The 27,009-nt window shown below is 42.7% G+C and overlaps 1 protein-coding gene across 2 annotated transcripts; it reads left to right on the top strand.

The window, feature by feature from the left end:
• The first annotated feature begins 518 nt into the window (after window positions 1–518).
• On the top strand, window positions 519–26,770 carry LOC105930683 (zinc finger and BTB domain-containing protein 7C). 2 transcript variants are annotated; one of them, XM_012869012.3, is made up of 4 exons: window positions 519–750; window positions 22,494–23,217; window positions 24,075–24,727; window positions 25,121–26,770. In XM_012869012.3, the coding sequence occupies exons 2-4, from the start codon at window positions 22,510–22,512 to the stop codon at window positions 25,740–25,742; spliced, it is 1,983 nt and encodes a 660-aa protein (XP_012724466.2). In that variant the 5' UTR covers window positions 519–750; window positions 22,494–22,509; the 3' UTR covers window positions 25,743–26,770. The 2 variants fall into 2 exon arrangements, with proteins under 2 accessions (XP_012724466.2, XP_012724465.2); XM_012869011.3 differs by lacking the exon at window positions 519–750 and adding an exon at window positions 15,014–15,490.
• The last annotated feature ends 239 nt before the right edge of the window (window positions 26,771–27,009 follow it).

Below are 27,009 nucleotides of genomic sequence, written 5' to 3'. Positions count from 1 at the left end.
TCTCATAACATCTGCGTTTTGCTGCATTATTCTCTCTCTGAGCACCACAATAGTTCCTGTGACCGGCCAGGCGCACAGAATGGCATCAAAATGAACACACCCATTTACGTTCAAATACTGTCACCGACTTTTATGACACTGAGTTCATTACGCTCTCCTCATGTCTATCTGACATGTCTGTTATTTAAGACCTGACATAAACCTCCTGTTAAGAGCCATCCTCTTAGCTTTACGCTGCACCCACTTCTCTCCTGACTTTTTTTCCCCTCTCTCTTTCTGCCCTGTATGAAATCCGAAATTTGTTTGCCCTGCTTGGTCTTCAGCACAGGTTTTAGCTTCAGACCCAGCAGTCCCCCTCCGCCTGTTATCTGGCACAGCCTTAAAATTCAGCCCAAGTTCACAAGCAGGTTTTTAGGCTTGGCCCAGGAGTGGTAGCGTGTGTCACTCCCCTCCCCTAAGCACAGGTGGACTTGAAGGGAGCGCTGCCAAATACTTTTGGTTTAGAAGGAGGGAGGGGTGTTGACTCAGGCTGGGTGGGTGTAGCAGTTTTGTTTTGTTGTGTTTCTTAGATAACTGTGAAAACGGTACCTTTTACCTCCCCTCAAATCACCGACACACCTTCAGAGCAAATTTTTAGGTCTCTACCTCACAGTCGATCTCACTTTCACAAGCCTGCCAAGTGTTGAGTTTCCTGACAGGGGTGAGAGAGCACAAGAGAGGAACTGAAATCAAAACTTCCCTTCCTTAAAGGTCAGTAACATCTTTCTATTTTAATTCGCTCTTCTTTTTTAGATCTGCTTGCCCCGTAACGCGGCTATTTCCGACTTTCTTTTGTTTCAAAAAGACATAACGAGATGCTTAAATGTTCTCTCTTTTTTCACAAATCTAATTCTAAAGCATGCACAGAATCAGTCTGAAAGAGGGTCTGAATGCTTTACGTTGAAAGTCACTTCCTTTAAAAGAAAAAAAAAGATGTAGTTTAAAAAAAATGTGTCCAGCAGTGCAATCCAGATGCTTTCCTGTGCATATTTTTGCAACAGATGTGCGAGCAGCAAAAAAAACCTCTCTCCCCACTGTCTGAGAGGAAGCAAGTGAAAGCATGACAAAGCTGGAACCCCTTCAACTTATTAATTTAGCAGCTTGTAAAAACAGCAGACAGATTTACGACGGTTCCTCTTCTTGTCAGCTTTGATTCTGTCTTGTGTGTATATGATTGCGAGACGCAGCGCGGCAGGAGGAAATCTCGCTGATAAAGGTGGCAACAGGGCGAAGAGACGCACCGGAGGGAACATCTGTCCCGTACGGCGTCTATTTATGCCGCTAGATGCCATGCGCCCACAGTTTACAATAATCTTTGCTTCAGATCAGGCTCTATGTGCAGCAGATGAGGGGGCTGAGGTGTGAAAGTCAAAATTATTTCACTCTTCCTGTGATTTCCCATGAAACAGCATGAATAACTGTTAACCTTTAAGGGCGATCACACTATATATGTCACGTCTCTTGATCCGCGGGTTAAAGAGAGGCGATTCGAGGTTGATTTATTGTAAAATGATCAGAGGGTCTGAACCGCGTTGGACCGCTCCGCTCAGAATAAACGGGACTCGAGTGGTTAATCGAACTTTTCAGTCATTTTACACGCACTTCAATCATTGCTTAGGACCCGTTGCAATCAAACTGCAGTTGCTCAGCTTAATCAGGTCCCAGCACTGATCTAAAAGCAGTTGGCTGTGGCTTAATGCAGTTTCACATCAGGCGAACCGCATTAATGCTCCGATCGCTTTTAAAGAAGAAAATTAGTAAAGATCCGAGCGAAAAGTGGAATTCGAACGGGCTTCCCTACAGGATGGAGCGAAAACGTGCGTTCCTCGCAATTAAAAGAGCTCATATATGCATAATAGAAAGATATGCTGTCACCCTTATCAGTGTTGATTATTAATGGAAAAAAAAAAAAAAGCAGAGCTTATAGAGCGCTCTTCCTGTTGCAGTGAGGGTGAGATGGGGATATAACCAAACAGACACCACCACACCTCTTCTCTTCATACACACACACCCTGACTGCAGCCCTCTGTCTGCCTCTTTCTCCCTCCAGGATTATCTGAATTGAACCTGATCCTTGGCAGTCTTTTGTTGCGAGGCCTCTCTTACGTCGGCGCGTTTAGCAAACATCAGCAGAGGCAGATTTCATTCGTGTTTGTACAGTCCCGCCTGTGGAACATTGTGCAGTGCAGTTTCGTGCTGGGCCCTTAAATGTCTGGACTCCGTGGAGAAAGCGACCAAACAAGAGTATAAAACCTGAAAGCCAAGTAATACCGCGCTGAGAAGTGTTACCCTACGATGCCAAATGTATCATTTTTGGTAGGCTACATGTATTTTTGAGACCTCTACCTCTGTTTAATAAAAAAAAAATATATAGCATTTTGAAAAACAAAAACTATAGTGCTGTGAAAGTGTCCCCTTTTTGTGACACATGAATGGTTCAGATCGTCAAAACTGATTTTAACATAAAAAAAAATAATTGAATTAATGAAAAAATCCAGTTTTCATATTATTAGTTTTTTTGTTTTATTTACCCTTTTAAAGTCATAGACTGTCTTTAAACCTGTAAGATCAAGAAATCGCTTGAACGGAGCCAGACTGACGACGTGAAGTAGACTGAAAGATCTCAAAAAGCAACAAATCTCATACCCCATTTGCACGAAATCTGAGAGACAGCCTTCTGCAGTCGCAGCGCGCCGTTATCTTTACAATCAATGCCGGAAGTTCACACCGAAGGTTTTGGAAATTATAATATGCAGATACTAAGAGAAAGGTAGGGAAACATAAACCCAAGTTTAGTGGATTTAATACTTAAACCTAACTTAATACCTGTGGTTTATCCCCTTCTCCTGAGGGCTAACCCTAACCCTAACATTGGGGCATGAGAAACCTAAACCTAAGTGGATTTAATATGACTTCATTACCGATTTCTTGTGATTTCCAGAGCCACTTTATTATTGTACTAATTCATTTTTTATTGAAGTCATGAATAACATGAATAACACGTCTCGAAACAAGACATATTTCGGGAGCGACTTGGTGGCGCCCCACAACTGCAGCAGGGTCCTCCTGAGGAAATTTAAGAACAGACGAAAAGCTAAAGCACTGACACCTAAGCCTTTGGGGCTTCAATGAACCACAGCGAGAGCCACACATGGAGAAAACATGGAAAAGTGGTACGATCTGAAAGATTTTAACATGACAAACAAAAACTAATAACAAAAAGAAGTTTGTGAGGAGGCAAATACTTTCTCTTAGTCCTGAATGATACAAAATAAAACAGAACACAAAGCATGTCCATGAAAGCTCTGAGGCGTGTTTAATGAATGACTGCAGAAATTTGTCCAACGCGTTCATTGTGATGCTAAGAGCGTGAATGAGTCCACACGCCTTCTTCCCACCTGACAGTGTGTGGGCATGTCCATGTAACAGCATTTACATGGGCATGCTCCATCTGATCTTGACCCCCCCTGTGACACAGATTTAATCACGGCAGCTGTCAAAAACCAGATACACCTAGTACTGAACAGCCAGAGAAGCTCTTGTGTGCTGGGATTAAAACAAGTGCCTGTGTGTTTCGCATGTCTGCGATGAAACGGCGGCCATGTCTGTGAGCGTGCGCGCTCGTCCGCCCCCCCCCCTCCGTAGGATCGAGGTCCAGGTTTTGTTGTGTGGAACTGGGCTGGGTGAGTAAGCCGCCCCTCACAGATGAATAGGGGATGGGAGGAGGCTTGAAGAGGCTGCCGTGGGTGGGAGGCCAGAGCCCTGCCAAAAAAGCTCCTTCTGTGGGATTTGTGTACTTTTTTTTTTTTTTGTGTGTTCCTCACGAAACACAGCGCTTGGCTCCGACGACAAAGCAGCCACGGGAGGCGGCCCGCTCGCGCTCGCAGAGGTCAACGCGCCCGCTTTTCCTCCGCCTCTTTTCAATCCTCCACCTTTCTTCCATTTCCAGCTTCCATCACTCTCTGCGCCCGCTGCTCATTTTCATCACCAACAGTGCTTCGCATAAGTATTCACAGCCCTTGAACTTTTTATTATTTTCTCCACATAACACACGCAAATTTGCATGTATCGCCTGGACCATGGCAAAGTGGAATAAAAATGGTTTTTTGAAGCTTTTACGAATCAAAATGAGAAAGGTTTGTGATGCATTTGTATTGAGCCCCCTTGACTCTGATATCCCTAAATAAAATTTAACGCAACCCGCTAGCTCCAGAAGTAATTTCAGAAGCGAATAAAGTCCATTTGTGTGTGGATCTCAGAATAAACCCGGCTGTTCCGTGAAGGCCAACAATAAGAAAACACCGTGCAAACCAGCGTAAAAAGAAGGCCTCAACTATTCCCGTCTAAAGATGGCAGCCAACCTTTGTAGAGGATGCTCTGGTGATATATGAAACCACACTTAAACTCTCTAGCTTACTTGCGAAATGCTATGTGTGGTAGGAAACAACCACAGCACATCGTCTTACACACAGTTCCCACAGTGAAACATGGGAGGGGCAGCATCATGATGTGGAGAGGCTATTCTTCAGCAAAAAGAGAGAAGCCTGTCAGAGTCCATATCATTTTAATGTACTTCATGCTTGCTCAGTATGAGGGATTGCAGCAAAGCCATGGACAATGCAGATGACTCTTCCTGTGGCTCTACGCTTCCCCAGGGGTGAATGCTGCTTGTCGGGACTTTGATGCAATCAACTGGTTTCCTTATATAGGACATTTTTGACCAATCTGTATAATCTGACCCAATCTGTATAATATGATTGAACTTGACTTTGTAAAGTGCCTTGAGATGACATGTTTCATGATTTGGCGCTATATAAATAAAATTGAATTGAATTGAATTGAATTGGTTCAGTTTAAAGCCTATTCATGTTTTATAGAAGAACCCATTCAAAGTCTCAGTTGAGAATACTGTACGCAGCAAGTCTTAAGAAGTGATGTTCATCGATGCTTTGATTTAGATTTAACTGCGCTTGAGCCAGTTTGCAAAGAATGTGCACAACTTTTTACCCTCTACATCAGGGGTGTCAAACTCGTTTCTATATGGGGCCATTTTGACATCATGAAGTCATTAAAAGGGCCAGTTGCACCTGTATAGATGTTACTTTTGATTTCATAATTTCATTTCAGTTTATATAGAAATATAAAAAAAATGCACATTAACATAAAAGTAGCACCTTAGGCCCAGTTTATCTGCATAATAAATTGATATTGGGGTGAGTTACACTTTAAACTCATCATTCTGCATCACTTTTTTTTTCTTTCTGGACATTTCTGGGTTGTTTTTAATGTGTTGTGGGAAAACTAGTGGCAGGATGCTGTTACTACACAGTTAAAAAAAGATCAACATTCACTACAGGAGGCACAGCTTTAGCCACTTTATACACTTTTTCAGGATATATGTGTCTACTTCATGATATGATATGCCTTTTTTGGCTCTTGAGGGCCGGATAAATTGCCTTGACGGGCCGGATTTGGCCCGCGGGCCTTGAGTTTGACACGCGTGCAGTGAATTGCAGCAAAGGTTGGTTCAACAGGGTTTTAATGTAAGAATTTTTATTTGTAAAAAAAAAAAAAAAAAAAAAAAAAAAAACGTACTTTAAAAATAATTGGGCATTTTTCTTCCACTTTGCAGCACTTGTTGCTGATTTGTCTCATAAAGACCCAATAAATCCATTAATGTTAGTGGTTGAAGAAGTTCAAGGGATATGCATATGTGTCCAAGACAACGTAAATAACAATCCTGGTTATGTTTAGATTTAAACAACTGGACCGCTTTTGAGCACTTGTTGAACCCTGTTAAACTTTATCACTTTGTCAAAAAAAAAAATATATATATAACAACCACAGTTCAATGTATGTTTCAGATAAAACATTTGCAATAAACAAAACTCAAGTTAAATATCACAAATGGCAAGTTTTTTCCATTTTCTTTGAGTTTATATTTATAACATCAGAGTCATAATGCGTCTTGCAGCGGTTTTTGTGATCCTTAAAGAGGTCAAAGTCATCTCAGACACACTTCGGTCTTAGCGTTTCAACTTCAGAAATGTCAGTGACAGCCACAATTCATAATGCGGTCGAGAAATGAAGCATTTTGTACATACAAATTGTGGGTGTTTCCTGAATGTTACCTAGATAATACAAAATAGGGCCCTGTCACCACTGGCAACCCACCTAGCTTCAACCTAGAGACAAGTACAAAGAGATATAATTCTCAGCTTGGCAGTCAGACGAAATAATCATCTGGTAAATTAGAAAATTAAAGCTCTGCTGTAAGACGCACAAAGACGAGCAGGAAACATGGAGTCGAATGTCATTCAGCGTCGGAGAGTTAAGATGAGGGAAAAAAAACAAGAAAGGAAGAGAGAGAAACAGAGAGAGAGAGAGAGGGGAAAAAAAGACACGATTTCATAATGTGTAAAAGAAAGATCTGGGTTGAATAAGTGGGTCCACCCACCTGTATGTGAGAGGCAGTAAGAGAGAAAGCAGGGCTGGATGGCAGTTTTAGAGACATGAGTGTGTGGGTTAGGCTAGCTGGCCTGCTTATGCTATCTAATCACTGGGAGAGAAAAAGGGAGAGCAGCGTGCCTTGATCCACCCACCCACCCCAGACGAACCGCGGGTTAGCCTGCTAAGAACTACACGTTGCCGCCCGCAGCTCCGGCTCGTACAAGTGGGGAGCGGAGATAAAATGTGACAGGGCATGCAGGTAACAGACATGCAGCACAATTATGTCTCATTGGCGGCCGGGGGAGAGCGACACAGGTGTCAACACGGGGAAGCCAGCGAGGGTCACGGTGATGGCATACGAGGGATTGCGCGAGTGCAAATCAGGCTCGATGTGTTGTCGTCGGCGAACGTGCCTAAAATAACGCAGCGGGGCTGGAGTGGGAATTAAATAAACGAGAGAGCATCGGTGGGATTTATTGATTCAAAACCTCGAGCTAACCACCGAAATAACGGGTTTCAAAAACATTGTGATTTGCTTTATCTCAGACGGTTTATTAATTGGACCGCTTCTCTCTTTTTTTTTCTTTTTTTTTATTGTCGTTGTCAGAAACAGTTTAGTTACCTGTTTAATACCTGAGTGGGTGGGACGCGAGTGGCTTTGCATCCTAAAAATAACTGACCTACACATCGCGGTTGTGTGTCTGCAAGACGTGCGTGTGGTTCAACGAGGTCCGCCACCCCGTGCAAGCATGTGTGTGTGTGTGTGTGTGTGTGTGTTTCATGACAGGCATCTGTCTCACCTGCCCTGCAGCCTGACTGGTTTTAATTAGGAGGTGTCAGAGTGCCCGAGGGCTCTCCTGCTGACACACACACACGTACACAAGCATACACAGACGCACACACACACACTACCCGAGGGCAGACAGAGGCTGTCCCAACAAGGCTGGCCTCCTTCTCGTTATCACCAAAAGGAGTTGTCCTCATTCACCCGACGACCCTCACAGCACACACTTAATCCCCCCCCCCCCTCCTCTACACACACACACACACACATACACACATGTTGATTTAATAACAAGCCAATCAGCTAATAACAACTGAAATGCGTTTTGCAAAGTTACATTCTGTTTGCAGCTGAATAGTTTAGAGCAAATATCCATATTTGGCAGAAGCATCGGAGAAAGGGCTTCAAACTTGATTAACCGTATTTACTGTAAAAAAAAAAAAAAAAAAAAAAAAAAAAACCAACTTCACAACAATTGATTTACAAGAACTCATGCGTCCCAGCTGTGTAACACTGTAACTTTCTCTCTCCCTTGGTACTTGCAGTTCTCGGTGTGCAGGATGCATAGTTTACCTCCCTTTTTGGCGACGCTTCCAAAGGTGATTAGGGTGTTTGAAAAATGAGACACAACAGGAGAAAGTTAAAGCACAAACAGACAGGTCAGCAGAAGGGAGACGCCCTAACCGCACTCATCCGAATGGCATGCTCCTAGGTGAGCTCTAATGACCTCAGTGACGTGACAGCATGTTTGCACACCTCCCTATTTGCTCAAGCAACAATTCATCTGAGAATCAGTCTCTGTCCTTGGACTTTTGAAGGCCGGTCGGGGGGTGGGGGGGATGGGTAAGGGGAGATATTATGTGATGCTATATCTCAGCGCGGATGCCTCCTTTTTCCTGCCTCTCTCCCACACAAGGGTAAAGGTCACACGTTGGTCTGGTGGTGTTAATCTGCTGCCTTAACTGTCTTCTGCAGCCATCTGTAGGTACCCAGACTGCATTAAGGTTTAAAACATCATTTAATGCTTTTTTTTGTATTAAGTTTTCATGAATTTATTGAACAAGAATTCCTTCTTTGTTACCAATCTTTTACATAATCTTAACACCTGCCTTGTAAGACTTTATAGAGTTTGGACAGATATTAAAATGAGTGTTGGTTTTTTTACCCTTTTGCCACTTTGTACTTTCATGGCGTTGCACGCTTCATTCCCTGGAAAGTAATAATACTAACCTCTGTACAATAAATTATAGTCATTTTCTGTAATCTACACAGGGTCTGTCATAAATAGATGTGGTTATGTGTGTAGTCAAAAAATAACACACCAGCAGGAGGTCATTTTGATATTTTGGTTTGATCAGGGGTGGAAATATCCCACATTTAATAGTGAACTATGATTTATTGGCCCAAAAAGGAATCAGAAACAAAATTAGTCAAAATAAGAGAAATCAATGAAATCTTCGGTTATAAAAACACAGCTTATTGCAAATGTGTCAATACCTCTTTAACTTTTTCAGATTTCAATCATGTCACAACAAACTGTAATGTATTTTACTGGGATTTTATCTGACAGGCAAAAGTGGTGAATAACACATCTATGCATAATGCATTACACAAGATGAATGATATTTAAGATTTTACAAAAATAGAAAAAGTCTGAAAAGTGTCTGAAAAGTGTGGCAGCATACTGGATATATACAGCCCCCTGCCCTAATACCTCAGTTGCCTTCATCCATTACCTATTTAATAAACACACTCTACCTTAATGCAGTGGTGCCGCCAAGAATTATAGGCCCCATGACAAAAAAAAATCTAAATCATCCCAGAAGCTCACATTTATATATGTAAAATTTCTTTTTTCAGGGGCCACAAAAAAATACACGCCCTGGCCTGTGTGTATTGTCCTGTTTGCAGCTTGCCACAAGCCATGCAGGGAACACAAAAATATGGGAAAAGGATGCTCTAATTGGGTGAAACCAGAATACAATGTTTGGCCTTCATGCAAATGCTTTGTGTGGAGGAAATCTAACCCTGCATTTCACTGAGCACACCATGAAGCTTACTCCACCAGGAACAGAGAAGCTGCTCAGAGGATCTGGATATATAAAGCTAAAATAAACGTTCCCTCAAAGATTTGCAGCTGTAATTGCAGTGAAAGATGGCTTTACACCATTAGTCTAATCAGTGTTTACCTTGCAAGAGAAATAAAAAGATTTCTAGCAGTTAAGCATAATCACAAATTACAAAAAATGTTTTATAATTTGATTGTACAAAGGAAAGTTTGCCCTGGAGCCAGTTGATAGACCTAGATTACTCATTAGCAACAGAAAAAAATATTGTTCACTTATGCCTTAAGAATTAGTAACATCTGCTGCTTTGATGCGCCCCTCAACTTCCTTTAACACTGAATTGTGATTAAAAAAAAAAGAATCCGTCTACCAGGTGTGTAGGTGCCTGTTGCCATTTAAAGACCAATCAACTTCCTGTATAGGGGATTTTAGTCATTGATTCTCTCTTTTGAAATAGGTTACGGTAGAATGCAGTCATAAGACTCTATTTAGTAAACACGGGGCAAAAAGAAAAGCTGACGAGTCGTCTGATTGGAAAATGGTGTCTGTCGTTGATCCTTTGATCGGGCCTCACACCAAAAGTTTACCCACCAGCTGCTCTAGATGGGCTAGTTTAAATAAACCCCTGACAAAATTTACAGTAACAAGATGAGAGGAAAATTTGAGTGACACTGAAATTGTGTCGTATTCTTAGTCAAAATGCAATGTCCTGACTGCGTAAGCCGAGCATCCTGCACAACAAACGTTTTTAATGAAGACCAAAAAGCCTGAACTTAAAAACACACTATAGGTCAAAATCAAATGACTTTAGTTCAACACTTATTACTCATCTTTGCAGTAACAACGATGTGTTGCTTTGGTCTGATCCATGTTCGTGCTGCTCAGGCTGGCAAATACAAGATCAGAACACATAGGTCTGCAGACCTTACCTGCAAACTTTGCCTTTCCTTTTCCATCTTCAGGGTGCGACTAACCCTTCTTAGCAGATCATTTGTTTACCTACGGGCCATTAAATAAGAATTAGACGAATATTTTTAAACTGATATATTATTCATTTTAAGCGATGCCCTAACTTGTCACAAAATTAAATTAAAAATGACAATAAATGGTTTATTCCATGTCATAAAGATGTCATCTAGGTGCTTATTGCCTGTTAACTCCAGACGCGCTGATCCAAGACATCTGACCAACTTCTGATCTCTGCGTTTGGTAAAGCTTTGACCTGCTGATACAGATTTAAGAGTTACGACACAAGAAGATATAAAAATAGCCTTTAATATATTTCTGACTCGCCTTCGAGTGCAAGTGGTCATTGAATTTTTATACTGAAAAATCAGCATTACACCATGTCAATGAGAGAGAGGTCAATGTAAAATGGTTTTACAGTTTTTAAGCAAAGACAAATTACATAGAATTTACATTTTAAACCATCTTTAGCATCTTATGTTGACAATCAGCGCAGTTAAAAATGTAAAATTAGAACAGTGGGTGCAGCAGTGGTGCAGAGGCAGAAAAACGCGTCCCATCTCTCTTTACCCACGTCCTGTCTGAAAACTTTTAAATATCCCTAGATAGTTTAGGCCCACTTAGATATTTAAAAGGCTGTCGCCATTTTCAAATCTAGCATGCACCAAAAGAAAAATAGTTTGAAAGCTTAAGAGGATAAGACTATGAAACTTTGAGGCATCATGTTCAGTCTACCTGATATCTGCTAAAGTTGCTCTTTGGCAATTCAACAACACGTCAGATACAAGTCAGATACAAAAGCAAACCAAAACTGGTGAAGGAATGTCGTCTTGTCCAAGTGTAGCTTTGTCTTGCAACTGCCTGAATCAACGGTTGGCATGCCTTAGTTTCCTGAACACGAGCTTCTCCTAAATGTTGTGCATTCTGGACAGGGCCGGATTATCCATAAGGGCCAGTGGGCCAGTGCCCAGGGGCACCAACCATGGGGGGGCACCACATGACACATGCTTTAAAAATATATTTTTCATAAATTGTTATATTATTTACTTGAAATTGTTGAAAGACCATGCATTATTCGTTTTGTGAACACTGATGTCACAATAATAATAAATGATAAATAAATCAAGATTTTTTTGATTTCAACATTTTAAAATGAGATATTTGAATATTGCTCAGTGCTCATATGTCTACATGTAGTTGTGTAAGTTAGTAAATAATAAATTACATTACAGAAATCCCCTTGATTATGTCTGATGTTTTTGACCGGAGGACAGCACGGGTAAGGGGGGGGGGGGGGCTTTGAGGTATACACCACATTGTCTTAATACGGGCCTGGTTCTGGACTTCTTTTGAAACACCACATGTATTTTCTGAAATAAGCCAACTGCTATTCTTCCCTCCCTAAGTAACAACTTCTACACAGAAGATTGGCGTGGTGAGCGTGACCTGGTAATGCTTAGGTATGGTGCATTCACTGATCAGACAAGTGTTTGTGTTTTGGACAAGCAACGGCTTAAAATGACACCGAGTTGATATGCGATCAACGTAGCTTGGCAGTGATGCATTTCAATTAGAGATCTGGACCGTAGACAGTAATGAGGGGCCACGGCTAAACCAACAGGCTTTTGTACATAAGTCTGAGATCATTAATAGTCTTCTGCAGTGAAGTTTAGGTTCCTTTCTGTTCTAAATGTTTATTTATTTATTTTTTTGTGGCACAGCACAGTAAAGTAAGCAGAGAATGGCCATGACTTTATGTTAAGCTGCTTCCTTCACACCCCATCCCTTCTCCAAGGCGCCAATCTGGTGCCATGGTACGTGCGTCCTGCTGGGAGCAGCAGGTGGCGGTAAACAGGTACGCTGAGAGGCCACTCAGTCAGTCAGACACACAGACAAAACAGATGACTCTTACTCAGCCCTCTGGATCCTCATGTCTTGTGACTCTGAGCACACGAAGACTCATATTGCATTTATCAGGAACAGAGAACACGAGGAGAAAAATGGTTCTTTTCATTGACTGTTACAGATTTCACTCGCATCTTTAGAGAAATAATCTACGCCATGAATCTTTCGAGCCTTTTCCTGATACTTTTTTCCACCGTTGGTTGTCTCCAGCTGTGTGCGACGGGTTTTTGTATAATGACGGTTTTACTTAAACAAAATCCATTTGGGGCATAAAGCCATCCTCACAGGTAGCAGTTAGCGAGCTGCTATAGTGGCCGGGCCATGTTTAGAGCAGATAGCTGCCCCTATAGGATGGCAAACTCTTATTTTTCTGGCTGTCTGGCTGGCCTGCGAGCAGTTTGTGGCTAACCTTGTTTATATATACTGGATGCCAATGTGAGCTGCCCTCAACTCTCACCCTGTACAAAACAGTGTAAACCACCATCGGCCCCGGGCTGCGGTTGGCTTTGGTCCGTGTTTTTCCCCAGGAGGGGGAAGTGGGCATGGCACCCTGATGTACACTCACTCTGATGTCTGCTTGCTAGTGAAGGTTTACGGCAACGACTGACAGCTTTTACAGAATGATTGTTGGTTATACTCCACGGATGGTTCAAAGTACTTTTGAAGATTGGTAAATGCAGCAGCCACAAGGAAAACAATGGCTTACAGCGCATTTTACCTTACTGAGCGGAAATCCTGAGCCATAACTAGGGAACTTTTCTTTTTTTTCTTTTTTTTTTTCTAGCTTGGGCTGATGGGTGAATTAGCTTGATGTGCTACAAAACGTACTATACAGGGTGTGGTTTAACGATGTCATACAGGAAAGCCCAATGACTGTTTCAGATTGTGTGAATGTGCTCCGTCATGAGACTTGGCTTGCCTATGTGACATTTGCCCCCGTTTCCTTTCTCCTCGGTTCCTTGCCATCAGAAACACAAACTGTGACACAGTAAAAGCTCACGGCACCGCGTAAATACGTTATTGTACAAAATTCATTGTGAAACAAAGTATTCGTTTCACTCGGACTTCTCCATGTTTTGTCACATTAAAGCCATAGTGCATAAATGTGAAGTCAGAGGAAGATGATGCTTGAGGTGGTGGGTAGTTGTATTTAGGCCGCTTTACTCTGATACCCGGAAATCTAGCGGGACCTGCTGCCTTCATGAACTGCATAATTAGTAAATGGAGTCCACTTGTGGGAAATTTAACCTCAGTACTAGTTCAGCTGTTCTGTGAAAGCCTCAGAGGGTTGTTAGAGAACATCAGCAGACAGTCATGCAGGGCTATCCTGGAAGAATCGAAAGGAGCTGCAAATAATTTCAGACAGGGGAGAAGTTTACCTCCTAGCAGAGCAGAAACCCTAAACACGTAATCAGAGCTTCAATGTAATGGGTTAGATTTGATTTATCTGTTAGAAGGACCCAGAGAAAGTCCAGACCTTCCAATTGATCATCTGTGGCAAGACTTGGGAACTTCTGTTGAAAGACGGACTCCATCCAATCTGACTGAGCTTTGGGCTGTTTCCCAAAAGATGAATGGGCAAAAATTTAAAATCTCAAGATGTTAAAAGCTGGTGGAGAATATATCCAGAAAGACCTGCAACTGCAAATGCGCCGTAATGTGGTTCTACAACCTATTGACTATTATTAAACTGCTGAATGCCAATGGATAACCACACTTATCAGTTTGAAAAAATGTGAAAACCATGCATAATTTTATTTTCACTCAGCAGTGACAGCTCAGATCAAATCCAACTAAAATCCATTGAGCGGCAAAGCCAGAGGGTTGTCAGTACTTCTGAGAGGCACTATTAATCCTTGATGTTTCACATGTCTTCGTAAGTGACTTAAATCACTTTCTTTCTTCACCTTTCTACTGTGACTTCCTCCTCAACTCCTCAAACTGGGGGTGATGGCATGATCGGCAACTGCTGCCCCGCTTCTGTGCTTTTCTGACTCAAAGCAGGAATCCAACGTTCAGTCGTCAGCCAGCCGGGTTTATGAAACCCTGGGTTTTGTTCAACATAGAGGAACGCATGTCTGCACTGTTGCCTAGCTGTGGTATTCATTTTTGTGTTTGTGGTTGACTTTAGTTTCAGCTTTTTAAGTAATATTTCCTTTCAAATTAACATAACGCCCTGAACCAGCCAGTTTGTATCGAGGCCTCTGTCTCTCTCTCTCTCTCTCTCTCTCTCTGTGTAGGTTGCAGTATGCCAGAGTGGGCTGATTTATTATGATGTTTTTCAGTAATTAGTCCGTTCTGAGTATTTATGGAGCCTGGCGACCACCTTCGCCACCTGTTTTTGAACTCACTCCTGCCCAGCGGGTTCAACGACTTGTTTAATGCTGGACTTATTTGGGAAAAGCCAAAATTTTCATGTTAAGAGGAAAGCAGCTGAGTGAATAAAAAGTGAGAGCAAGCAGCCTTAAGTCGCAGTTGTTTCTCCACACTAGCCAACAGAGGTGCGCGCACGAGACGCTGTGTCCAACTTTTCTCTCTCTCGTTCTCCGCCGCTTTTTTTTTTTTTTTTTTTTTTTTTTTTTTTGACCCTCCCTCGCGTCTCCCCAAACAACCCCATTCGGGTTTCTTTGCCCCCGGTCCCTTTACAGCAAGAATCCACTCTGACACAACTAAAAATTCATTTTGTCTGACCCAAATCAGAGGGTGTCTGCGCCACGGGCTTATTACACACTGCGCTTAAACTTGTGTTGTGGAGGAGGATGGGGTATTATTATCTTCCAGCTACCCACCCTGCTATAAAAACTAGTGGTGCGACATCTCCACAGCGCAGTGCTGCTGCCCTCCCTCCCTTCCTCTCACTCCCTCGCGCTCGTCCTACATGAATCGCGCGCGCACACTCGGAGCCGCTGAAGCCTGACTCTAAACTCCACGCGCTCCAGACCCCGACGCTCACAATCGCTTGATGCCCTGCTCCGCTTCCCTCCTCTGGATATTCTTCCTAAGGTGTTTTTTTTTTACCCCCCTCGTTACTCTTTTTTTTTTTTTTTTTTTTTTTTCTGAATGGGCATCTATGCCCAGAGCGAGGAGCTTTTCAATGGACTGACCTGCTTGACAGCCGGTGAGGAAGAAAAAAAATAAAAAATAAATAAAGAAGAAAGAGCGGCAGCTGCGATTCAGTTTTAAGAGAGGGATGCTGAGAGGTCAAGTGAGGAGCAGCGGAGCCTCTTAGTAGTCTGGAAATACAAAGACACGTGAGGGGAATCGTGAAAGCTGCAGAGAGGTGGGTGATGCTCGCCGATAAGCTGTGGAATGTCAGAGAGCATATCAAGACATGTGTAAATTTATGCATAAGCAAGACTTGTGCAGCATGCACATAGCTGTTTTTATGTGTGTATGTGTGTGTGTGTGGAAAAGTCTGTGATCATTTGTCAAAGAGTTACAACATGTGCATGTTTCTGGACAAGCTTACACTTGTGCTTTGTGTTACAGCGTGCACATGTGCCTTACTCGCTGTTTATGCGTGCCGAAGCTCTGTTTTACTCTAAAAGGGCATGAAACAGGTCAATAAAAACGACTTAATGATTCACTGATTAATCACTCTGCAGCGTAAGTACACGAGCAGTAAAATGCTGAAAATAACCAGGTTAGTTTTTAGCATCATAACACATCTGCAGAGTGCCAAACATAGCCGTTTACGGTGAAGTTTTTAAGTGCGTGTTTGGGTCGTTTGGTGTAATTACACATTTCAGTTTCCATATTCAGGCGATGTTCTCTCTGTGAAATCCAAAATAAATACTCAGGTGATTCGCAAAGTTGAAGGGGGAGATGTTTGGGAGTGCGGACAAAATAAAAACATGTTATGGATTTGAAGTTAAGCTGCAAATTACTGTTTACACGCCGCATCTCATCGCCTTCTTACGTCAGGTCACAAAATGCAGCAATGACAACAACAATAAAAAAAAAAAGGCGTCATGCTTTAAGCTTTTTTACCTGCTAGTGTTTGTCTCTTTCAAGTTTTGTTTAATCACAGTCTGGTAGAAAGAAGAGGCATTTGACAACACAGATCAAACGTATTGTAAAGAACTATTAAGACACCTACTCAACAGGCTCATAAAGTGTGATAAAAAGAAAAATTACAGCAGCATATCTGTGTCAGAACAATGATGTGTTTGCTTAACCGCATACTTTAGCACAGATTCGTGTATATCTCACTTCCTAGTCAGTTTTCTAACCATACGCCTGCAAGTGCAAAAGAATCAAGTCAGTGAGTATATAATTCAAAAAGACGTTATCTCAAATTTGACGTTGAAATTATACATCAACTTTCCCCCTCCCCACAATTTCAATTCAAACCAAAACAAAAAGGCAACATGACAAGATTTAAAGCAGCAATGAAAAGTTCACAGTAACGATCAAACAACATTTCCAGCAGTTGATCTTGTTAATTTCTTGGGGGACTAAAGCATGCTCTCTCTCTCTAATCTATCTATCTATCTATATAGCTACATATCTATATCTACTGTATATCTATATCTATATATAGCTATATATCTATCTATCTATCTATCTATCTATATATATATATATATATATATATATATATATATATATATATATATATATATATATATATGTATGTATATGTATATATATATATATATATAGATATATATGTATATATATATATATAGATATATGTATATATATATATATATGTATATATATATAGATAGATATAGATCTATGTAATATCTATAGAAGATATATATATATATATATATATCATATTATATATATATATATATATTATCTATCGATCTATCTATCTCTCTCTCTCTCTCTCTCTCTCTCTATATATCTACTATATATATATATATATATATATATATATATATATATATATATATGCCAACAAAAAAAATCACCATTTGAATTCCTAATTACATATGCTTTTTTATTCATCAACTACATAATAAAATCATTTCAAAACACTTACTCTAACTTCTATTCGTGTCCAGATTGATCCACCAGGGAACTTTTACAAGAGTTAGCTGCTCCAGCGTGTCTCAGACATGTCTTCATTACAGTGCAGCTGCCATTATAAACCTGCCTCCACTGCTGTAATTGACAGCACTTAAGATGAAATGTAAAATTTGCCCCCATGTATCTGACAAAATTCCCCAAACCATCCCATATAAAAAAAATAAATAAATAAAAAAAAAAAAAAAAAAAAAAAAAGGCATGGAGCATGCATTGTGTGTGTCCTGCAGCAACAGGTGCACTGTTTACCGGTGATAATGGATAATGGACTGGGGCTTACACAGCGGCTTAAATGAGTGCCCTCTCTTTAATGAGGGGGTGAATTGTCTCTGTCAAATTATTGGCCGGGCAATTGTCCGTCTGTGACAGCTGTTTAGCAGGCGTTCGCCATGGCCAGTCGGTGACGGGTGGCTTCTGGCTGATGGTGATTTAGCATGTGGGTCAGGTGTGCGCGCTGGCCTGACAGGGCTAAACTAGGCTTTGGCTGTTGTAGCTAACAGGCCAAATGAGTGGCTGCCTGTGACAAGGACGGTTCGAGATGGACATTAGCTGCTGATTTGTGGCCTGAGCGGTCAGGGCTGGGGACGAGTTAGCAACTCCACTCCGGGGCATAATGATGATACAGCTGCAGCATGGACAGAAAGAGGAGGAAGAGGAGGAGGAGGAGGAGGAGGAAGATTAGGCGAAGGAGGTGGTGGTCAGCGCCCGGAAAGCAGATGAAGTTTGTGGAGAAAGACAACAGTGAATAGAGGTGACACATAATTTGAGGTGGGAGTGCTGAGTTGAAAGTGTTGGTGACTAAGTGAGGCATGAGAGGAGACGTGGCCGCTGCAGAGAGACACGCAGAAAAAAGCCTTTATTAGAAGGAGCTACTTTGAAAAACGCGTCGCTAATGAGCTGCGAAACACAAACGACTAAAAACTCCAGACGTGTGTATCAACGTATGACACTTTTTTTAAAAAATAAATAAAAAATTAGGGTTTCAAAACCAAAAAATGTTTCCTTTCTCCACAGCTATGGTTTAAGGGTCCTTTCAGAGAGATGCCAGAGAACGTGAGTTTTTTTTCCGGCCGCGCGAAGCATTAAGTGATGACGTGATCACGCCGCCCCACCCACCGCTGGGCACTGCTGGTTTCCTGGCTGAAAGACGGCTGCTACGCATTCTCTACCTTAAGAGGCCGACAAAATGGACTCTTAGGAAATATTAATGAAAACAAAAATCTGTCACAGAGGGGAAACTAAATAGATCCATGCATAACCCATAAAAAAACCCTCTAAAAATAAGCAACGAGTGACAAGTCTGTTAAGGCAGCCTGCAGGTTAGCTAATTGAGCTAATTAGCTAATTATTTTACCTGTGTTACTCTATAAAGAGCAACAATCACCTGAAAACTGCAACCAAATTTAGGAGATTCTTAGATAATCTATCAAAATTAGAAATAACTAAATGTAATAGATTCTTTTAGCTATAATTTAAATCTTACCAAACTTCAGCAACACTACAATATTTTAAAACTTGCCTGTTTTAAATCTTTTTTTTTTTTAGATCATCTTAAATATTTCACCGGAAGATTTTGTGCAAACACAACACAATCGTGGTAGTTTTATTCAAGATTACCATGTCAGGAGAATCTTCCTCAACAGTGTTAATGACGCGACTTTTTTTTTGTTTTGTTTATTGATCAATTTAAATCTTATAATGACAGCTTGTTGCAAGCTGACTTGAACCCGCTGAGACTCCTTTTTGTTGACAGACTTAACTTTGCTTTAAGAAAAAAAAAAAAAGAAAATGGACTCTGAGTCATAGTAATTACCAGTGCCCTTTCTCAAGGCGTCCCCACCCTGGCTGCTCGGATGGGTGGGTGGTTTGTGTGTGTGTGTGTGTGTGTGTGTGTGTGTGTGTGTGTGTGTGTGTGTGTGTGTGTGTGTGTGAAGGGTTAAGACTGTTTGGCTTGATGAAACTTCGCTCCAGGACCTTGCAGTGGGAACGCTATGCCCTCCTCCCCTCCCTGTCTATGTGGCACATCCTCCTCAGATCCTCTCCACACTGTAATTAGGGGGCCGGCCACCGAGAGCCAAACACTGCAGCTAGTGGCAGGCAAACAGTGGGAACCGAAGTGGGCTGTGCTGCTCGCCAGGGTTGCACGGGCAGCGCAGACGGCAACAGCAGCACGTGGCCCCACGGTTCCAGGAGCGGGAGGGACGCTTCCAGAGAAGAGACGGACGGCGGCTGGGTTCGTCCGATCTCTCCCCCCGGTCCCGGGCTCTCTTTTCGTCTCTCCCTCCTATCCTCTCACGTGTTGTTCTAAGCTTCGCGCTATTGTTTGCCTTGGCAGGCTGCTCCAGGGAGGGGCCCCCTCGGCTTGTGTTTGTGCAACCTGTTAGGGAACTTTTAAGGCCATCTGATCTCTAACTGGAGATTCTCCCACCTCTAAAGCCGAGCTGTTTCTCCTGTGACTGATGCAGAGGTTGGCAAATCCTCGCATTTTTCCAGATCGAATCAAGGAAAACTGTGCCGACACAAGGATGCGCACTGATGGATAAGCCCAGATGAAAGATGGTTAAGGTTGATGAAACACTTTAACTCAAAGCCTGTCATTCAAACAAAAAAAAAATAGAATATGAATGGGTCAAATAAGCTAGAAATGTCCAACTTTTCACTCTTCTTTGTGGCTAAATGGTAACAAGGTCCACCTGACCTTAAAACGTATATGTAAGACGATTCCCATGGACAATGAGAATTATCAGAGATTTACACAAAATCAAAGGAACAATATTAATGTCATTATTTGAAATTCCCCTGCTTGTTTACCTGGTCAATGCAAGCCTTTCTATCACTTTTGTCCTCCCCTGCGCTGTTACAGAGATCTGGTCTGCAGCCCTACACGCTGCACCACCACCCCCTCCACAGACATTTTAATTATGTCCACACTGTATCAATGGCATGAACTCGGCTTCAGTTACCAAGCAACAAGATCGACAAGAATAAACTACACGTAAGATCGGTATCCAAGTTGCGTACCTGCAGGTGAACTTAGGGATTTACAGTGTTTTTTTTTTTGTTCCCTTATTTCTTAGATTTTTCTCCATTGTGATTCTGAGAGGCAGCGAGAAGAAAGTGAGGCGCTTTTCTTTTCCCGTCCACCCCAACCCACCCCGACGTAGCCCTGTGTGTGTGTATTTATGTGGCTTCAGCGCTGTCCCGTTTAGAACCGGTCAACAATGCAGCTGTGGCGTCCGGCTCGGCTTCAAAGTGTTTATCTACACATGCCTCCTGTGACCACCAAAGTGTGGATGGCTGAGCTTGAGCTCTATTCATAGACGTGAATGAGCGAGCGCCCTGCCAGAGGAAGTTTTATCACTCTGAGCGTAAACAACGGCGCGGTGAATCAACAGGTAGGAACTCTGGAGCGTCGGGGGGGAGGGGGGGGGAAACAAAAACGAGGGAGGGGGGAGGTCTTTACGGCGCGCAGAGCAAGCTTTATTAGGCCACGTCGAAGGAGTGATTGCAAGTAAGCATTTTTGACAGGATACAGTATCTAGAGAACAATCTGACCTCTTTTGTTGCCGTCTCCCCCCTCTTCTCACCACATCCCAGTCACAAACTGCATTGTTCACATGAAGGTATCAGTTTGCTCCATGCTCAAAATCTGACGAGACGAGGGGAGGATGGACATTATCGCAGAAGCGTCGCACGCACTTATCGCACCTTCTTCAGCCAAACCGCAATTTCAACAAAAAAAAATTGAAAAGGGAAAAAAAAATAAAAAATGAAGTGTACACCATGGCTCATCAAAATGATGGGTTTCCCTAACTCACGGTCGCCGCACAAGGATTTGTAATAACACATTTCCAGAATAAATATTACCCGAGAACGTGATGTTTGCTCAAAGTGAGGCGTGCTCTATTTACCACTTGTTGCCTTCACTGCACAGATGGCCCACAAACAAGCACTGCGAGGAGGAATAACGCTTGACTGTTGATCAGCGAATGAACAATATTAGCTTTAATCAGCATCACTTATTAAGTCCTGCATTTTTAAAGCGCTGGCCGCCGAGCCTCAGGAGCGCCTCGCTGATTTAGCGACACGGCCAAGAACAGGAAACAAGACTGATCATTAAATGCCAACAGGAAATTGAATGAGGCACGCTCAAATCAATCACTGTTTAATACGTGACAAGTCGCCTCAAGTTGTGCAAAGCACGAGATCTTAAATGGTTCTGATTTATTCAGACTATTCACATACCGCCACTTCAAAGCGGATTTTGCCTCGAAAACGATACAAGACTGAGAGACGACGCAGTCAAATTCAGAAATTTGACAACACCCGTCGAAGTTATGTTTCTGATTAATCAAATTGTGTTTTATTTGTAATGCAGGTTGTTTCTAGCCATTTAAAAAAAAATTACTGTGGCCTTAAAAATATCATACCTACTGCCGTATTATTGTATTTTATTATTTTCTTTCAAGTTGTGGCTATGTTTCACAGCTGAAGTGTGGCTTATACCAGAAGTAAAAACTGCCTGTGGATCAAATTATAAACCATAAACCAAAGGCATCTTACACCAAAATATTTAAAACTGTCATTACAGAACAATGGCTCCAAAGAATGCAGTGGCTGTTTGCTCAGGGTGGCAGCAGCATGGAAAGGTAGCAATCAAGCAAAAAGTAAATAGAAATAAAACGTTATGTGCATGTCTGTCTAATGGGAATAAGCCGTCTAGTGATCATCATATGGTGGTGAAATAAGGGGGCCATGTCTGCAGTGATTACAGAAACTTTAAGGACAGATTTAGTCAGATTTCCCAGGTCTCTATATGGGACTTATAAAATATATTTATGGTAGAAAGGAAATTCTAAAAAAAAAAAACTGCTTGAATGAATCTGGCATCCCTCTAGAGCAGTTATTATCAGCACGGTCTTAGTGTGGTGATATGTAAGGGTAAATAGGGGTTGTTGGTTTTTTAGCGTAAAGAAAGAAAAGGCTCACGTTCAAATAGAAACTGCTGCTAATCAGTTTTAAATCATAACAGATTTACTTTCTAAATCACTAAAGGTCCATCCCAGGACACGATGAACAAATACTTGCTTCAGATGTGATATACTTTAAGCGAAGTGACAATGTGAATTCCTAAAGTTACTCACAATGTTTTGAATAACGATTTTACATCATCTATTGAAAAATGTGTGTCTCAAACGTAGTTTGTCCAGAAATAGCCTGATTCCATTGTGTTCTCTCAACAGACACAGAGGGAGGAGGATGGTTCACCACAGCGAGGAGGACTTGATTGGGATCCCGTTCCCGAACCACAGCAGCGATGTCCTCTGCAGCCTCAACGAGCAGCGGCGTGACGGCCTGCTCTGCGACGTCGTCCTCATCGTCCGTGACCAAGAGTACCGCACCCATCGCTCCGTTCTGGCCGCCTGCAGCCAGTACTTCAAGAAGCTCTTCACGGTGGCCACCGCAGACGGCGGAGACCCCCACCACACAGCTGCCGCCGCCGTGTACGAAATCGACTTCGTGGCTCCAGAGTCCCTCACGGCCATCCTGGAGTTCGCCTACACCTCCACGCTGACCGTGACGGCGTCCAACGTCAAGGAGATCCTGACCGCGGCGCAGATGCTGGAGATTCCCTGCATCATCAACGTTTGTCTGGAGATCATGGACAGCGGGGACGGGGGTGGAAGGGGGGAGAAGGAGGAGGAGGGAGAGGAGGACGAAGAGGAGGAGGAGGAAGATGAGGACGAGGAGGAAGAGGAGGACGAGGAGGAAGACATGGGGTCCAGGAAGGATGAGCAGGAGGAGGAGGACGATGTCAGCGAGAGGTCGCTGCAGTCGTTGGAGAGCAGGGGCGAGCAGACGCCTCTGGGGACGGAGGACTCGTCTCCTCCCAGCACCTCAACGTACCATGGACAGTTAGACCAACTCTCCCAGTCACAGTCTCCGGACACCATCAGAGGCAAACAGGTATGACTCCATCTGTTCCATACCAGGGGTGTTAAATAATCTCTTTTCGGTACAGAATAATTCAGTCCAGCTTTAACTAGTCAATTTATTGAGGTTTTATGCTTGTCTAATTATAACATAGCCTAAATGCTAAAAACAAATATCTCTTTTTAAAGTGTAGAATAATCCAGTTCAGGTTTGACAAGTCCAAATAGAATAGGGTTTGAACAACAGATGATCAAATCCAGCCCAAACTCGTTAAAAACTGTAAAAGAGGCCCTTAGTTTACTCTGATAACAAACATCGAAATACAAGCAACCGTTAGCATTGTTAGCTAACAGCTCATTAGTTGCAGTATTTAGGCTTTGATCACAAACTGTTTATATCATGGCTCTCTGTCACCGTTTCTGTTGTTCTTCAAAGTTTCCAAAATACTGCCGGTATCAGATATAAAAAAAAAAGAGGCGTCTTCAGCGCTTTTGTATCCAAATGCTGTTACCTAGCCGAAAGATATGTCTTTAGTAGTCAAAACAATCAACACAAGAGTTATTGCCCTACGCTATGTACGCCAAAATAAAAGTCTCAAACTATGTCTTTAGTAGTCAAAACAATCAACACTTTTCAAAATAAAAGTCTCAAGCTTTGATAGAACAGCATACACTTTCACATTCGAGGCCTTTGACAATAGGCTGCTTTTGTTTTAATAGCCGTAGACACAAGCTAATAGCATCTGGATAAGTCTCCTAATCCAGTCCTCACCTCAATGAGACGTTTTGTGAGGCTATATTATCACGAGATCTTGTTACACCCATGTTTGCTATTTATATCCTCAGCTTTATTATCCAGGAGACTTACTGTTGATACTTTCTGTGTTAAAGGAGAGCATGGAGAGTCGGGCTCTCAAGGATTTCTCCATCGAGTCTCTCCTCCAAGAAGGGCTGTATCCTCGTATGTCAGCTCTCGACCGGAGGGCCAACTTCTCTCCTTTCATGCCCGGCTTCTACCCCTCCATGTGGGCTGCGGAGTTCTCAACTTTCCCGCAGCAGCTCCTGAACCCTGCACATCCCCACGCTGCGCCCTCGCCACAAACACGGCTCCTTCACACCTTCCCCGCCTCCACGCCTCTCGAGCCCTCGAGGCCCCTCGATCTAGCTGTGAAAAGGGAAATCATCAAGGAGGAGATAAAGGAGGAAGTCCCTCCCAGTCTGCTCCAAGGGGACTTCCTCAAAGAGTTTGTCAGCTCGGGTTTGGGAGGCACAATCAACGCCGGGTCGGCGTCGTCAGGGGGTCACATCAAGGATGAGGCGGACATCAGGTCTTACCTGAGCTTCCTGAGCTCGGCGTCCCACCTGGGGGCGCTGTTCCCACCCTGGCAGCTGGAGGAGGAGAGGAAGATGAAGCCCAAGGCCTCGCAGCAGTGTCCCATCTGCAACAAAGTCATCCAGGGAGCCGGGAAACTGCCGCGGCACATGAGGACGCATACGGGGGAGAAACCTTACATGTGCACGATCTGCGAAGTGCGATTCACAAGGTACGTCAACGGCAAACCACACGAAAGACGGTGTCACGATGTTCTGCTCTAAAGGGCTTATATCAAACAGCTGAGTTCATGGAAAAGCACCCCATATTTTTTCTGGCTGAGGTTGATGTTTCTATCACCTCATCTAAATATCAAAGAGTACAGAGTGGAAAACCCCTCCATTCATTTTTTCATTGCATCAGTGTTATCTCTGTTAACTACATCGTCTTACTTCTTGCATCTTTCGCCTATATTCTAGGTCAGCAGTATAACTTTGTCACAGCAGACAACAGGAATCAGAAAATGCAAAGGACACCATTCTCTCTCATTTCTGTCACCATCTTTAAATGCTCAATAAGTCTACATCTTGTTTTGTTTGTGTTGTTGTTGTTTTTTTTGCTGCAGGCAGGACAAACTGAAGATCCATATGCGGAAGCACACAGGTGAGCGCCCCTACATCTGCCTTCACTGCAACTCCAAGTTCGTCCACAACTATGACCTGAAGAACCACCTGCGCATCCACACCGGCGTGCGGCCCTACCAGTGCGAGCACTGCTACAAGAGCTTCACGCGCTCCGACCACCTCCACCGACACATCAAGAGGCAGAGCTGTCGCATCTCGCGCCCCCGACGGGGGCGGAAGCCCACGGTCTGGAGGTCCGCGCCCCCCGGCGGCTTCCTGTGCCCTCCGGCGGTCTCGACAGGCCAGGTGGAGGAAAACGGGCTGAGTCCCGCCTACCAGGGGGTTAAGAACCACAGACTGGGAGAGCTCCTCGGCCTCGGCGGCAGAGGTTTAGGGTATAAGAGCGTGGACGGTCTGGTCAGGGAGAACAGGGAGGAGCGGCAAGCAGAGGGAAGGCAGGTAGCGGTGGAGGAGAAAGCCGGAGCACTGAGGCAGAGAGGAGTGTTCGCCTTTGCCCTAGCTGGAGAAGAAATGCTTACCCGCTCTCCGTTTTATGCTGCGACCGCTGAACCATGGACCATGAGACTGGAACGCGCTCCACCCATCCCAGAGTCGGCAAAGTGAGCTCTAATCTGTAGAGTAAAAATAAGGACTAGAAAATCTCTTTCATTTCCGTGTCTGTTCTGCTCCAGGAAGCTAAAGCACCTTTTTATAAAAAGGAAACAATGAACGTTGTGAAGCCTGCTGATGTGGCAGTGGTAAAGCTGCCCCCCCCCCCCCCCCCAAACGGTCCAGTTAAGTTATGAAATAACTGTTTAAACCCCGTGAATGTTTACAGATATTTGCAAAGCATTTGATAATCCTGTAAAGGGGCGTCTCTCCACAATGCAAAAAAAATTCACATCTATACCGAGGTGTGACATACAGAAGATTTCACAGCATAAATCATGTTTGCTAAACAAAACGGATGTACTGCAGGCAATTAAAGTGAACTTAACAAAAGTCTTTTTACATAATTGTGTTTTCATGGTACAAATTAACAGAGATTTGAGCGCTCATCAGTCCATTATATTTTGTTTTGTTTATTTTCTTAATGATAAAACTTCAAATAAAATCACTTGAAGCCTATTATCAGGATATTCAACCATGGGTTATTATCTTCCACTGCCTTGTTCTTGTTTAAGCTCCTCGTCTGCACTATTGTACATAAAACCTCTGGCCGTGGTGGTGTCAATTACGGTGATGTGGCTGATGATGTAATAATAAAAAATAAAAACAGAAAACCTATGTATATTGCTCTTTAAAGACTGAGAAATCCACCCAAAGATGAGTACTTTGATATCTGACTTGAATACAACTCTGTTTTAATATTTAGAAATGTGTATCTTAAGATGCTGTATAATATGACTAACAGCCGCTTTAGCTACAAACGTATGCTCGTGTTTTTTGCTCTGGTGCAACAAATCAGCAGAAACTTTGGCCCAAATTTTGTTCATGCAATGTTCATCTCTGATTTTGCGCGATGATGAGTGCAAGAATTATTTGAACTGAAATGGGAAAGTATTTTCTTGCTATTTATGTGTATTTAAATGAATGAGCCTTGGCTATATTTTGCAAATCTGTTTTATAAAGACACTAAATGTTGACCTTCACTGTTGTCTGTGTATTATTTTCATGTAAAAGACTGGAAGCTGTGGATAGATCTTATTTTGTTGCATTATGATAGAAATAAAGATGGAGAGAATAGATTATTTGGGGGGGAAAGTGAACGCATCTTCATGTTTGCTTGCTTTCGTGATCAACAACATAGATATGAAGGCTTCCAAGAACTTTCAATTTCAATTTGCGTACCCACATTAGCATAAAAAAGAAATAAAGTTAGTTTACACTT

This window comes from Fundulus heteroclitus, chromosome 8 (assembly GCF_011125445.2).
Source record: "Fundulus heteroclitus isolate FHET01 chromosome 8, MU-UCD_Fhet_4.1, whole genome shotgun sequence".
In the NCBI taxonomy this organism is placed as follows: domain Eukaryota; kingdom Metazoa; phylum Chordata; class Actinopteri; order Cyprinodontiformes; family Fundulidae; genus Fundulus; species Fundulus heteroclitus.
This window is presented reverse-complemented; position numbering and strand designations above follow the sequence as displayed.